This window comes from Urocitellus parryii, chromosome 3 (genome assembly GCF_045843805.1).
Source record: "Urocitellus parryii isolate mUroPar1 chromosome 3, mUroPar1.hap1, whole genome shotgun sequence".
NCBI lineage: Eukaryota > Metazoa > Chordata > Mammalia > Rodentia > Sciuridae > Urocitellus > Urocitellus parryii.
Genome location: NC_135533.1, coordinates 134,858,431 through 134,871,930, shown reverse-complemented (window position 1 = coordinate 134,871,930; position 13,500 = coordinate 134,858,431). Strand labels below are relative to the sequence as shown.

At 48.2% G+C, this 13,500-nt stretch overlaps 2 protein-coding genes across 2 annotated transcripts; one reads left to right on the top strand and one right to left on the bottom strand.

Annotated features, from left to right (window-relative positions):
- Positions 1-3,536: 3,536 nt before the first annotated feature.
- Positions 3,537-7,660, bottom strand: LOC113192765 (uncharacterized). Its single transcript, XM_026402976.2, has 3 exons — positions 7,552-7,660; positions 6,114-6,237; positions 3,537-5,704 (listed from the first exon to the last, which is right to left on the bottom strand). Exons 1-3 carry the CDS (start codon positions 7,658-7,660, stop codon positions 4,162-4,164), a joined length of 1,776 nt encoding a protein of 591 aa, XP_026258761.2. The 3' UTR covers positions 3,537-4,161.
- Positions 7,658-12,102, top strand: Snrnp35 (small nuclear ribonucleoprotein U11/U12 subunit 35). The gene is made up of 2 exons (XM_026402977.2): positions 7,658-7,741; positions 11,298-12,102. The coding sequence occupies exon 2, from the start codon at positions 11,301-11,303 to the stop codon at positions 12,033-12,035; it is 735 nt and encodes a 244-aa protein (XP_026258762.2). The 5' UTR covers positions 7,658-7,741; positions 11,298-11,300; the 3' UTR covers positions 12,036-12,102.
- Positions 12,103-13,500: the final 1,398 nt, after the last annotated feature.

Genomic DNA, 13,500 nt, shown 5'->3' with positions numbered 1-13,500 from the left:
TAGTCATGGGGCTGGGGATGTGGCTCAAGCGGTAGCGCGCTCGCCTGGCATGCGTGCGGCCCGGGTTCGATCCTCAGCATCACATACCAACAAAGATGTTGTGTCCGCCGAGAACTAAAAAATAAATATTAAAAATTCTCTCTCTCTCTCTCTCTCTCTCTCTCTCTCTCTCTCTCTCTCCTCTCTCACTCTCTCTTTAAAAAAAGTTTTATTAGTCAGTCATGAAGAAAAATGAAATTGTATCATTTGCAGAAAAAGGGGTGGAACTACAGGCCATCATGTCAAGTGAAATAAGTCACACTTAGAAGGTCAGGGGTCTTGTTTTCTCTCACATGTGGAAGCTAGAGAGAACACAGGAAAAGAAAGCATATGGAAAGCTGGTTACCCATAGTGGTGGGTGAGTGAGGGGACAGGGATCTCATGAAAATCCAAGGGAGGTCAGTAGAGGAAAGGGACCAGGGCTGGGAGAAAGGGAGGGAGGGGGAAGTGCTGGGGAAGGGTATTCACCAAACTATATTTTTATATTGTGTGCATGTATGAATATGTAACAACAAATCCCATCACTGTGTGCCAGTTTTTGAAAATATTTTTTAGTTATTGATAGATCTTTATTTTATTTATTTATATGTGGTGCTGAGAATCAAACTCAGTGCCTCACTGGCTAGGCAAGTGCTCTACCACTGAGCTACAATCCTAGTCCCTATCACTGTGTACTATTATGCACAATAAAATAATGTGGAAAAATTAAGCGTAGATGGGCAGGGGGTGTGAAAAGTGCTTGCCTAGCAGGTGTAAGGCGTAGGGTTTGGTCCCCAGCTCTCAAAAAATAAGAAAAAGAAACAGCATAACTGATATAAGACCTATCCATTGTGAAAATCCAAGGGAGGTCAGCAGAGGAAAGGGACCAGGGGTGGGACAAAGGGAGGAAGCAGAAGGGCTAGGGAAGGATATTCACCAAACCATATTTTTATATTGTGTTCATGTACGAATATGTAACAACAAATCCCATCACTGTGTGCTATTTTTTTAAAAAATAATTAATTATAATATATTATTTCTAATAATTTGTAGATATTTGTAGTATTTAAAAATAGATTTGTAGGGGCTGGAGTTGTGGCTTGGTGGTAGAGCACTTGCCTAGCATGTGTGAGGCCCTGGGTTCGATTCTCAGCACCACATATAAATAAATGAATAAAATAAAGGTCCATCAACATCTAAAAAAAATATTAAAAAAGATAAAAATAAAAAAAATAGATTTGTAGATTTTCAAAAATAGATTTTAAAAATATTAATGATATTATTTCTAATAATTTGTAGATATTATTTTTTAATATTTATATTTTAGTTGTAGTTGGACACAATACCTTTATTCCACTTATTTTTTTTTTTTATGTGAAGCTGAGGATTGAAACCAGGGTTTTGCAGGTGCGAGGCAAGCACTCTACCACTGAGCTACAACCTCAGTCCCAAGATATTAATTATTTTTAAAAAATATATTTCAGTTATTGATGAACCTTTATTTTATTCATTTACTTATATGTGGTGCTGAGAATTGAACCTAGTGCCTCACACATGCTAGGCAAGTGCTCTATCTTTGAGCCACAACCTCAGCCCATGTAGATATTAATTATATCTACTCCCTCTCACCCTGGGTTTTTAAATTTAGCTCCTCCTTCCTTTTTAAATGCAATTTTTAATTTTTTTCTTGAGAGAGAGAGAGAGAGAGAGAATTTTTTAATATTTATTTTTTAGTTTTCGGCGGACACAACATCTTTGTTTGTATGTGGTGCTAAGGATCCAACCCGGGCCGCACGCATGCCAGGCGAGCGCACTACCGCTTGAGCCACATCCCCAGCCCCCCAATTTTTAAATTTTTAACTTGACACATAATTGTGAAAGACCCCCCGTTTCCCTGTCCAAGGAGAATCACACGAAACACTGGCTGCAAAAGCAAGAGGTGGTTTATTGAGACACAGGCGCCTGCGGGTGCCCAGCAGAACCTCAGCCGGAGCTTTGGTGAACTGGCACACTGGGCTTGGGGATACAGAGATTTTTATAGGGTTTAGGACAGGTTTCGAGCATCCTTCATAGGTTGGTCCGTGAGGTCTGGCCGGGTCCCCTGTGTCTCTGCAAGAATCTGCTGGCAGTTGTGAGGATTTGCTTCTCCCGGGAGCGGTAGGAGGGTCACTGGATTCAGTGTGACCATGGGGCCCAACTGAATTCGGTCAGTGTCCAATAACAAAGACTGGTAATGGGTGAGTCGGGCGTTTGACATCCAGCGATCGGGCAGTTGGCAAATTATTGTCTCAATGGCATGAGGGGTTAATAGGGTTAATGGCTGCCCCAAAGTCAGTTTAGTGGCATCCTTAATCAGAATAGCTACAGCTGCTATCATCCGGAGACATGGTGGCCATCCTGATGCCACTGGGTCCAATTTCTTTGACAGGTATGCTATAGGACCCCTCTAGGGCCCCGATTTTTGGGTTAGGACCCCTTTTGCGTAACCCTGCTTCTCATCTATAAACAGGTCAAAAGGCTTGGTAACGTTCAGTAGGCCTAAGGCGGGGGCTGACAGAAGGGCCAATTTAATGCGATCAAATTCCAGCTGGTGTTCTTCAGTCCAGGTGAAGGAGTTACCCTGTTTAGTCAGTGGATACAAGGGGGCTGCTATCTCAGCAAACCCAGGAATCCAGAGTCTACAGAAACCTGCGGTCCCTAGAAACTCCTGCAGCTGCCTGGGACTCTGGGGGGTTGGTATGCTCAAGATAGTCTCTTTCCTGGCAGCTGTCAACCACCGTTGGCCGTCATGAAGTTCGTAGCCAAGATAAGTAACTGTTGTCTAACAGATTTCGGCCTTTTTAGCTGACGCTCTATACCCCAACTGCCCCAATGTTTGTAGTAATGTCTCTGTACCTGCCAGGCAATCCTCCTCGGAGGTAGCAGCCAGCAAGATGTCATCTACATATTGAAGCATAATTAAGGAGGGGTGTCTTACACGAAAATTGGCCAGATCCTGATGTAAGGCCTCATCGAAGAGCGTCGGGCTGTTTTTAAACCCTTGTGGCAGTCTTGTCCAGGTCAGTTGTCCAGAGACTCCGTCTTCGGGATCCTTCCATTCGAATGCAAAGAGAGCCTGGCTTTGGGGAGACAATCTTAGGCAGAAGAAGGCATCTTTCAGGTCCAGAACGGTATACCAAGTATGGGTAGGGGGCAAGGTGCTGAGGAGATTGTAGGGGTTAGGCACCGTGGGGTGAATATCTTCTACCCTTTTGTTTACCTCTCTTAAATCTTGGACAGGTCTGTAGTCATTTGTTCCTGGCTTTTTTTTTTTTTTTTAAAGAGAGAGTGAGAGAGGAGAGAGAGAGAGAGAGAGAGAGAGAGAGAGAGAGAGAGAGAATCTTTTTAATATTTATTTTTTAGTTCTCGGCGGACACAACATCCCTGTTGGTATGTGGTGCTGAGGATTGAACCCGGGCCGCACGCATGCCAGGCGAGCGTGCCACCGCTTGAGCCACATCCCCAGTCCTGTTCCTGGCTTTTTGACTGGCAACAATGGGGTGTTCCAGGACGACCGGCAAGGAGTTAGGATGCCTTGGTCTAGGAGGCATTTGATATGTGGTCTGATGCCCTGGTGAGCTTCCCTTGACATAGGATATTGTTTAATATTTATGAGAGTAGCAGTGGTTTTTAGGTGAATGACTATCGGAGGTTGTTGTTTAGCCATTCCCATTCCTCCAGTTTCAGCCCAGGCCTCCGGGTAGGAATCAAGCCAATAGTCCATGTCCTTCATAGGTACAGAAGGTTTGTCAAAAAGTTTATATTCGTCTTCTAATTTGAAAGTCAGTACATGTAAGGGGGCCTGGTTTGGCCCTGTGACGGAGGCACTCCCATCCTTAAAATAAATTTGGGCTCTCAATTTGATCAATAAGTCTCTTCCTAGTAGTGGATACAGACAATCAGGCACATGCAGAAACGAATGGGAAACTTTATCTGTGGCAAGGTGTACTTCTCTTTTGGTGGTCCATCGGTACGGTTTGCTTCCGGTGGCACCCGTGTTAGCACCGAGTGTTGGGCTCCCGTATCCACTAGGAAGGTCACAGGTTGCCCTCCTACTTGCAGAGTTACCCGGGGCTCAGGGGGGAGCTCCTGGCCCTGACTCCCCTAATCTTCATCCAAGGCTAGCAATTGAGGGGTCCGGTTTGTACCTCTTCTGGGGTTGGGGGGTTTCTTTGGGCAGTCCTTTACCCAATGTCCTCTTTCCTTGCAGTAGGCACATTGGTCTCGGTCTACACGGGGTCTGCCTCGTTCCCTCTCCTTGCCTGTCTTACCTCCTCGTTGCCCTGCCTGAGCTACAGTGGCCCATATTTTACTTAATTCTTTATGACGCTTCCGATCTCTCTTGTCTAATTCTTCCTTAAATTTGAGATCTCTTTCCTCCTGCATTTTCCTGATTCTTTCCTCCTTTTCCTCTGGAGTCTCTCTTTTGTTAAAAATCTTTTCTGCTTCTCTCAATAAATCTGCTAGAGAAAAATCTTGTAAGTTGTCTAATCTTTGTAACTTAGTCCTAATATCTGGAGCGGACTGCCAAATAAAGGCCATAGAAATGTTTCCCCTCTGATCCTCACTGTCGGGGTCAAAAGGTGTGTACCTCCGATAGGCTTCCTTTAGTCTTTCTAAAAATGCAGTCGGAGTTTCCTCTGGTCCCTGTGTAGTCTGTCTTACCTGAGCCAAATTGGTGGGCCGTCGCCCTGCTCCATGGAGACCCGCTATGAGTAACTGGCGATAGAGACGTAGGTGGTTCCTACCTGCATCAGTGTTATAGTCCCAGTCTGGCTGAGTCAAGGGGAAAGCTTCATTGATCAAATTTGGGAGTTGAGTGGGGCGCCCGTCATCCCCTGGCACCTTTTTACGGGCTTCCAGGAGAACTTTCTGTTTCTCCTCAGAAGTGAGAAGGGTCTGTAGAAGCTGCTGGCAATCATCCCATGTTGGCTGGTGAGTCACTAGAATAGATTCTATCAGAGAGGTTAGAGCTACAGGGTCACTGGAAAAGGATGGGTTATGTGTTTTCCAGTTATAGAGATCAGAGGCAGAGAAAGGCCAATACTGATATTGGCCATTGGGGCCTCCCGTGTGCCGCAAGGGGGGAACTCTAGATGTATCTCCCGAGGCGGTAGGCTCCCGGCGGCCACGAAGTCTCCCGACCATGGGGGATGGACCCGGAGGGTTATTGGTGACTGGATCTACTTGTTCTTCCTCTTCCTCCGAGGAAACCTGGATGGAATCAGGAGCCGGTACGGGTTGGGGCTGATAGGGTGGGGGTGCGGGTATTGGGATAAGTGGAGCGGAAGGTGGAGGTGGGGCTTCGGAAGGAGTTCGCAGGGCAGGCTTAGGCGGAGAGAAAGGGGCGACCCAAAGGGGTGGGTCAGAGGCCAAATTCTCCCAGGTAACGATGTAGGGTACCTGATCAGGGTGTCCCTGAGAACCTTGGATGAAAACCTGGGATTTCACCTGTAATATAAGATCAGGGTTAAATGTTCCTTCTTTACGCCAGCCCACATTGAGTGTTGGCCATTCCGCGGTGCAGAGTGTTATCCATTTCTTCTTTTTGACCTCTACCGAGAGGTTATTTGCCCGATTTCGGACGTCTTGCCAATGGTCGAGGGTGAGACTCAAAGGGGTTGTGATTGATTGCCCCATGTTAATTCTAGATGGAAGAGAAAAAGTAAAAAGGCAGACACAAAAATCAGACCAGACAGAAAGAGCGCTGCGCGGTTTCGGCACAAACCGAAAGTATCTGAGGGCTTAGGAGAAGTAGATGTATCTCCTTTGCTCACGAGGACAGTGTATCCCTCGGAAACACTGGGGGCTCCGGAAAAAATGGACCCCTGTGATCCCTGGGACGTCTCCCAGGGTGGCAGGAGAGAAGTCTGAGTTCGTCAACTCCTTCTCAAGCTGCCCAAAATACAGAGCGACTACGCGTAATCGTACCGATGCAGCGCACAGACAGAACAATGGAGACAGAGTATCAGTCAAGGGTTACAAACATAGGAGTGACACCAGACGACACGACAAACACGACATGAGACAAACACGACATGAGCTGGCCAGCTTACCTCCCAGTGACGCCAGGTGGTCCTCGGGCAGGGATCTGGACTGGGGGGAAGGGAATCTTGGTGGGACCTCCAAAATGAAAGACCCTCTGTTTCCCTGTCCAAGGAGAATCACACGAAACACTGGCTGCAAAAGCAAGAGGTGGTTTATTGAGACACAGGCACCTGCAGGTGCCCAGCAGAACCTTAGCCGGAGCTTTGGTGAACTGGCACACCGGGCTTGGGGATACAGAGATTTTTATAGGGTTTAGGACAGGTTTCGCCCGCACGCGGGAAGCAACGGGTTTCTCATTGGTTTCTTTAAATCTAACATATAGGTCACCTAGGGGGTAAGGTTGTTTTTCACTTTATGTTCCCTGTGGGTTTACATTCCGTTGCTTATCTGTTCCTGTTTATTCATGCATGCCCCAGGATGTGGGTGCTCTGTTCTTTATGTGCAAAGCACGTCTGGCGCCTGAGCCTGTTTATGACATGCCTGGTATCTTGATTTCATATCTTGGCCTTAGGTAACTGGGTTAGGGTCTTTCAATTGTACATATTTATTAAACTGGGCTTCTTACTGCAGGGGTTTTCTGTGCTCTTACAAAAATCATCAGGGAGCCTGGCACTGTGGCATGCTTGTAATCTCAAAAGAGGTGGGAAGGTTGAGGCAGGAGAATCACAAGTTGGAGACTAGCCTTACCAACTCAGCCAGATCCTGACTCAAAATAAAAAATTAAAAAGGCTAGGGCGGTATCTTAATGGTAAAGAGTTCCTGGGGTCTGTCCCCAGTACCAAAAATAAGTAAGTAAATAATTGATAAAAATAAAAGTAGAAAGATTTGGGGATGTAACTCAGTGGTGGAGCCCTTCCTGGTTTAAGGAAAAAGAAAAAAAAATACTGTTCTACTTGTGTGGAAAGTGAACTTATTAAGTCCAAGTGTAACAGGGGTTCACTAGATGCTTTGAAACTTACATGTTTTTTCTTTATCCCAACAATCTTCTCCCTGACCTCCTCCCTGATCTTCTTTTCCTTAACCTTCTCCTCCCTAATCTCATTTTCTCTGAGTCACCTCTTTAAAAGACCCCTGTTCTTGCTGATGGGAGAATCCCAGCCTTTGGGACAGGAGTCCTGGGGTTTCTTCTTTGCTAGCAAAGCAATAAACCTTCTTTTTCCTGTTTCTCAAAACCGTATCCTCCTTATTGGATTGGCATGGGGACAAGGACCGAGCTTTTGGTAACATAGGGATTATGAAACCTCTGGGACCGTGTATAAAATTTCATGCCAACGGGGCTCATTAAAAATCATCATAACCACATGTGAGCCTAAGCCGTTCCCAGAAAAAACTAACTGCACATTCGGTGCTATAGCAACTGGTCAATTTAGCATTTTTTGTTTTCGTGTAAAAAAAAAAAGAAAAGAAAAAAGAAACAAATGAAAGCGCAATGTCTTCGGAAGATACCCGCCCCTGAGGTCCAATGCAGGTGACGGGACGTCTTAAAACGGCAAAAGGAAAACAGCATCTGACGAATCTGCGGATGGCAACGTAGACGTCTGGTCGAGGCCGGCATCAGGAAGCTTCCCTTGCCCGGGGTCGGGGCCTATCTATCTCGGTGTCTGGGAAGGTCTCCGCGAGCCGGAGCTGTGCCGAGGTGAGTGGGAGCATCTGAAGGGACGGGCCCGAGCCCGAGGGAAGGAAGAGGGACTCTGTGGGGATGCTGTGGCCGCCGAGGTGCGCGGCGCCATGTTGAAACCTGGCAAAGGGGGACAGTTCAGAAACTGCGTTGCGGGCCAGAGGGGCGAGAACTGGAACGGAAAGGTGGCCCTTTCCTCCTTGCGCCCATCCAGGAGGTGAGGGGTCGGAGGACCCAGCCAGGCTGAGGTGGTGGCTGAGGGAATGGGGACGCTGGCAGTGTGGCGCAGGCCGTCCCACTCCGACTTCCGCCCGTGCTTCCCCAGCGCCTTTGCGCATGCCGGGAGCTGTCGGCGGGAGCGGGGCTTTGGCTCATCCCAAGACCCTGGAAGGAGAGACTTGTATAGAACAAAACTTTCATTTGTGTTATGATAACTTATAAACAAGCACTTTCTTTGATACCATCCAGTCCGCAAAAACCCAGTGACGTGGCGTGTAGACGCGTTTTATAGATAATAATTCCGATTCTCAAATTTTTAAATAAATTTTAAGTTTTGGCACCACATGGTAGAACTGGGTCTTCAGCCTTGAGAGTCTGACTTCCAACCTAGTGCTCTTTGTCGTTTTCCCATATTTTTGCCTTTGACGGTTAATTGCCCCATCCACTTCCACCCCATCATTCCTCTCTCAAATCTCTCCCTTGACCAGGGAGATTGTTGCAGGAGATCTCAATATAATGCTGCGATGCTGCAGATACAATTAGAAATATCATATTATGAAAGTGCAGGCTGCTGTTGTATTGATAAAAACATGCAGATGAGACAGAACAAATCTTGTGCTTAATTCTTTATCATTCTTTAGATTTTAATTTTAAGTAATTTTAAAGCTTGGAACAGGAGCTGTCACTATGTACGATAATGTAAGTTTTTTAAAAATATATTTTTTAGGAATAGTTGGCCACAGTACCTTTATTTTATTTATTTTTATATGGTGCTGAGGTGAGGATCAAATCCAGGGCCCCACACGTGCTAGACTAGCGCTATACCACCGAGCTATATCCCCAACCCCAATAATGTAAGTTTAGTTGGTGGATCCTTGTGACTTTTTTTTGTGTGTGTAGTGTTGGGGATTGAACCCAGGGCCTTGTGCATGCAAGGCAAGCACTTTACCAACTGAGCTGTAAGAATCCCAGCCCATGGACATGGTTTTTTTATATTGCATGAGGAGGGGTTCTTTTCCTCCTGGGGTTGGAGGCGGATCATGGATCTCAGTCTCCAAAACCCAGAATCCTGATGGATTTTCTTCATTCCAATCTCCAAAGCCTTATCTTTCATGAAAGCCCCCTGAGCAAATGGTCAAGAGCTCAAGCTCTGGGGTTCAACACAGCTCCTGGTTCAAAGCTCCTGGTTCAGATCCCCTCACTGGGCCACCACTTAGCTTTATGACTTGGGGTAAGAGTCTTTAATCTTTTTTTTTTTTTTTTTTTTAGTACTAGGGATTGAACCCAGGGGCGCTGCTTAACCACTGAGTCATGTCCCCACTCCTATTTTATATTTTATTTAGAGACATGGCTCACTAAGTTGCTGAGGCTGGCTTTGAATTTGTGATCCTCCTGCCTCAGCCTCCCCAGCTGCTGGGATCACAGGTGTGTGCCAGGGTGCCTGGTTGTGTACAGCTCTTTTCATCTGACAGGATGGTGACAGCGGTGCCTACCTACATGCTGTTGCTGAGAGCTGAGAGGAGGGTTTAGCACAGTGCTTGGCACCTGTTAAGTGTTGGACTAATCTGTAATCATCATAGTTTTTTCCTGCAACCCTGTGATGGAATGGGGAATAAGACTAAACTCCAGGAATATCAGGCCCAGTAGATAAGGGGTCTCTGTAGACCAAATACCAGAATATCGGGACCAAAATACCATAGCTCCATCTCTTCTGTTTTCACGTGGAGAAATTCTATCCATGAGAGAAAAGACAGTGAGCCAGAGCCAGAACAGGACTGCAAATGTCTCACTCCTGTCCTCTGTGCCTTCTGATGCCCTCATGGTCTATCATCCTTTACTGCTTAAGATACCAGAGAAGCATCTTCTCCAAAGTTGCTTGACTTTTTAAATTTTTTTCAGAGCTGGGAACCCAGTGGCACTTAACCACTGAGCTTACATCCCCAGTTCCTTGTATTTTGACATACTGCCTCCATGAATTGTTGAGGGTGGTCTTGAACTTTCGATCCTTCTGCCCCACCCTACCCAGTGGTGGGATTGGCAGCGTGGCCACAGTGCCTGGCTTCCACTTGCTTGTCTTCTACTTGCTTGTTGATGACAGGCGGGACCCTCCTCCTTCCACTGCCTGGTGGTGTGTGGCACAGTGTGCTCCCTCTCCATTCTCAGTGATGGGCCCTTTTGTTTAACTTGGAAGGCGGTTAGTTCAGTTCTCCAGTGTTCAACAGGAAGTGTCCTAGGACCTGGAGATAATAAACTCAAGGGTGTTCACTGTGCATGGGGCAGAACAGTCAGTCCAGGAGGGGTCCCGGGAGCCGGGGGAGGCACATTTGCTCTGTGGGGGGAGTTTGAAGCTGGACTTGGAAGGATCAGTGGGATTTCTAAAAGTGGATGTGTGGGAGGCAGAAAGGAAGGAAATATTCCCTGCAGGGCAGCTGCGCAGGGCAGAGAGGAGCTGAGGACTAGGGTGCATCCAGGAGCAAGCCTTCTAGGTGTGCAGAGGCTTTGTAATGGGGTTTGGTGAGAGTGTGAGCCAGGCCAGAGGCCTCAAGTGCAGTGCCCTTGGCTTTGAGTTTATTCTGTGGGTGTTCAGCTTTTTACTGGGGGAGCAGTTCCACAGTGTACCCCATTAGCAACTGGTCATTGCCCCTACTCACCCTGTCAACTGAATAAGCAAAGCAAAAAGATTCTTGAGGAAAACTTGAGTAAGAGGAGAAACTTTATAGACATCATTTTAATATTATGGGAAGATGCCATCAGGATGAATGACCATGGACAGGCCACAGAGTCCTGGTTTTGGAGGAGGGGGTTATGTGAGTGTTAGCCGGGTCTGACCTTAGGATTACAGCAGGCATCCCGCGAGTCAGTTGTCACCCATCAGAGTGACTGACGACTGCGGTGTGCCCACCAGTGAAAGTTCCCTGTAGTCAGTTCCGGGGCTCCTGGGATAATAGAGTCAAGAGGAGATTCCAGGTTCCTGGGGAGCAGAGGAGCCTGCCATGTGGGCTACTCCTGAGCTGCCCTCTCAGCCTCCTGTGGCCACCTTGTAAATTGATTTATTTTAATAAAAAAATAAATAAATAAATAAATGCAAGTCCCAGGGTTACTTTACCACTGAGTTTCGCAGGGTGGCCTTGAGCTCGATCCTCCTGCCTCAGCCTCCTGGGCGCTGGGATTTCAGGCGTGGGCCATCTTGCCTGCCCTCTCACCCAGTCCCTGGCAGGGAGGGTCTGGGACCCTGGGAGCAGCGTCAGTGCCCTGCTGTGGGGGAACCAGGCTCACGCCCTGGGCTCTGACTGGGTGGGGGACTGGCGGCTCTCGCTGCCCGGGCTGCATGGCCCTCACCGCCTGTCTCCCCCAGATCATGAACGACTGGATGCCCATCGCCAAGGAGTATGACCCGCTCAAGGCGGGCAGCATCGACGGCACGGACGAGGACCCGCACGACCGCGCTGTGTGGAGGGCCATGCTGGCCCGGTACGTCCCCAACAAGGGCGTCACGGGGGACCCGCTGCTCACCCTGTTTGTGGCCCGGCTGAACCTGCAGACCAAGGAGGACAAGCTGAGGGAGGTGTTCTCGCGCTACGGCGACATCCGGCGGCTGCGGCTGGTGAGGGACCTGGTGACCGGCTTCTCCAAGGGCTACGCCTTCATCGAGTTCCGGGAGGAGCGCGCCCTGCTCAAGGCCTACCGCGACGCCGACGGGCTGCTGGTGGACCAGCGCGAGCTCTTCGTGGACTACGAGCTGGAGCGCACGCTGCGGGGCTGGGTGCCGCGGCGGCTGGGCGGCGGCCTGGGCGGCAAGAAGGAGTCGGGGCAGCTGCGCTTCGGGGGGCGCGACCGGCCCTTCCGGAAGCCCATCAACCTGCCGGTGGTCAAGGGCGACCTCTACCGAGAGGGCAAGCGGGACCGGAGGGAGCGGTCCCGGTCCCGGGAGCGACACTGGGAGTCCAGGGCCAGGGACCGGGACCACGACAGGGGCCGGGAGAAGAGGTGGCCCGATAGAGAGCCAGCCAGGGCGTGGCCTGAGAACGACTGGGAGCGGGACCCCAGGGAGGACAGGCCCAGGGGGAGGGAGAAGAGGGACCGAAGCAAGTAGAGGCCCGGCGGGGGACGGGGCAAGGGACAGGGGCAGGCTGTACTCAATAAAGCACGAATAAAGCTCATTGATGATGGGGTTTGGAGCCCGGGTATTTCCAGGCCGGAGCCGAGGTTCAAGGTGGTGTTGTGAACCTGTCACCTTCACCTCCTCTTTCGTCTGCCTTTTTTTTTTTTTTAATATGTATTTTAGTTGTTGATGGACCTTTATTTTATTCATTTATTTATATGAGGTAAGGAACCCAGTGCCTCACACACTTGCTAGGCAAGTTCTCCACCACTGAGCCCCAGCCCCAGCCCCAGCCCTTCACCACCTCTTTCTAAAGACACAGAATTTTGTCTTGTCTTTGGCAGTGCTGAGAATGGGACCCAAGGCCTGGTACCTGCTGGGCAAACGCTTTACCCTGAGCCATATCCCCACCAATCACTGTTATTTAACAGGATGGAGAAGCAGTTCTGCTGCTGGTCACATTTGTACAGCAGGCTCTTATGAGCTTTCATTTGCCTGTAGAGAATTTGTCTTGATTTTCTCTCTGAAATTTCTTCTTAAAAATGTTATTTTATAGTTATAGTTGGATACAATATCTCTATTTTTATATGGTGCTGAGGATTGAACCCAGCACCCTGTATGTGCTCGGCCGAGCACTCTATGACTCAGCCCCAGCCCCAGCCCTGAGTTTTTTTTTTTTTTTTTTAGTTTTTGGTTGTAGATGGGCACAGTACTTTGATTTATTTTTTAATTTTTAAAATTGTTTTAATAGTAGATGGACATAATACTTTCATTTTATTTTATTTTTATTATTATTTTTTAATGAGGTGCCAGATTGAACCCAGTGCCTTACACATGCTAGGCCAAAGCTCCACCACTGGGCTGGGGATGTGGCTCAAGCGGTAGGGCGCTTGCCTGGCATGTGTGCAGCGCTGGGTTCGATCCTCAGCACCACATACAAATAAAATAAAGATGTTGTGTCCACTGAGAGCTGAAAAATGAATATTAGAAAATTCTCTCTCTCTCTCTTAAAAAAAAAAAAAAAAAGCTCCACCACTGAGCTGCAGCCCCAGTCCCTCTGAAATGATCTTGAGTGTGGGGCAAAAGGAGGGTTTGGCTCACAGTCCTTCACACTGATCTGAGACTCTGGGACCCTGATCTGGTCAGAATAAATTATATCTTTTTTTATTTTTTTCCTTAGTACTATGGATTGAGTCCCAGGGGCATTTACTGCTAAGCCATATCACAGTCCTTTTTAAGTCACATCCCAGTGTATTTTGAGACAGGGCCTCACTAAGTTGTTGAGCCTGGCCTCCAACTTGCGATCCTCCTGCTTCCTTCAGCCTTGCTGGTAGCTGGGATCACAGGCGTTCGCCACCACTCCTGGTCCTTTTCTGTTTTTTTTATCCATAGCCCAAGTGTTGGTTGAATTGAATTAAAAGTAGGATAGAGCTGGGCATGGTGGCTCCCAATGACT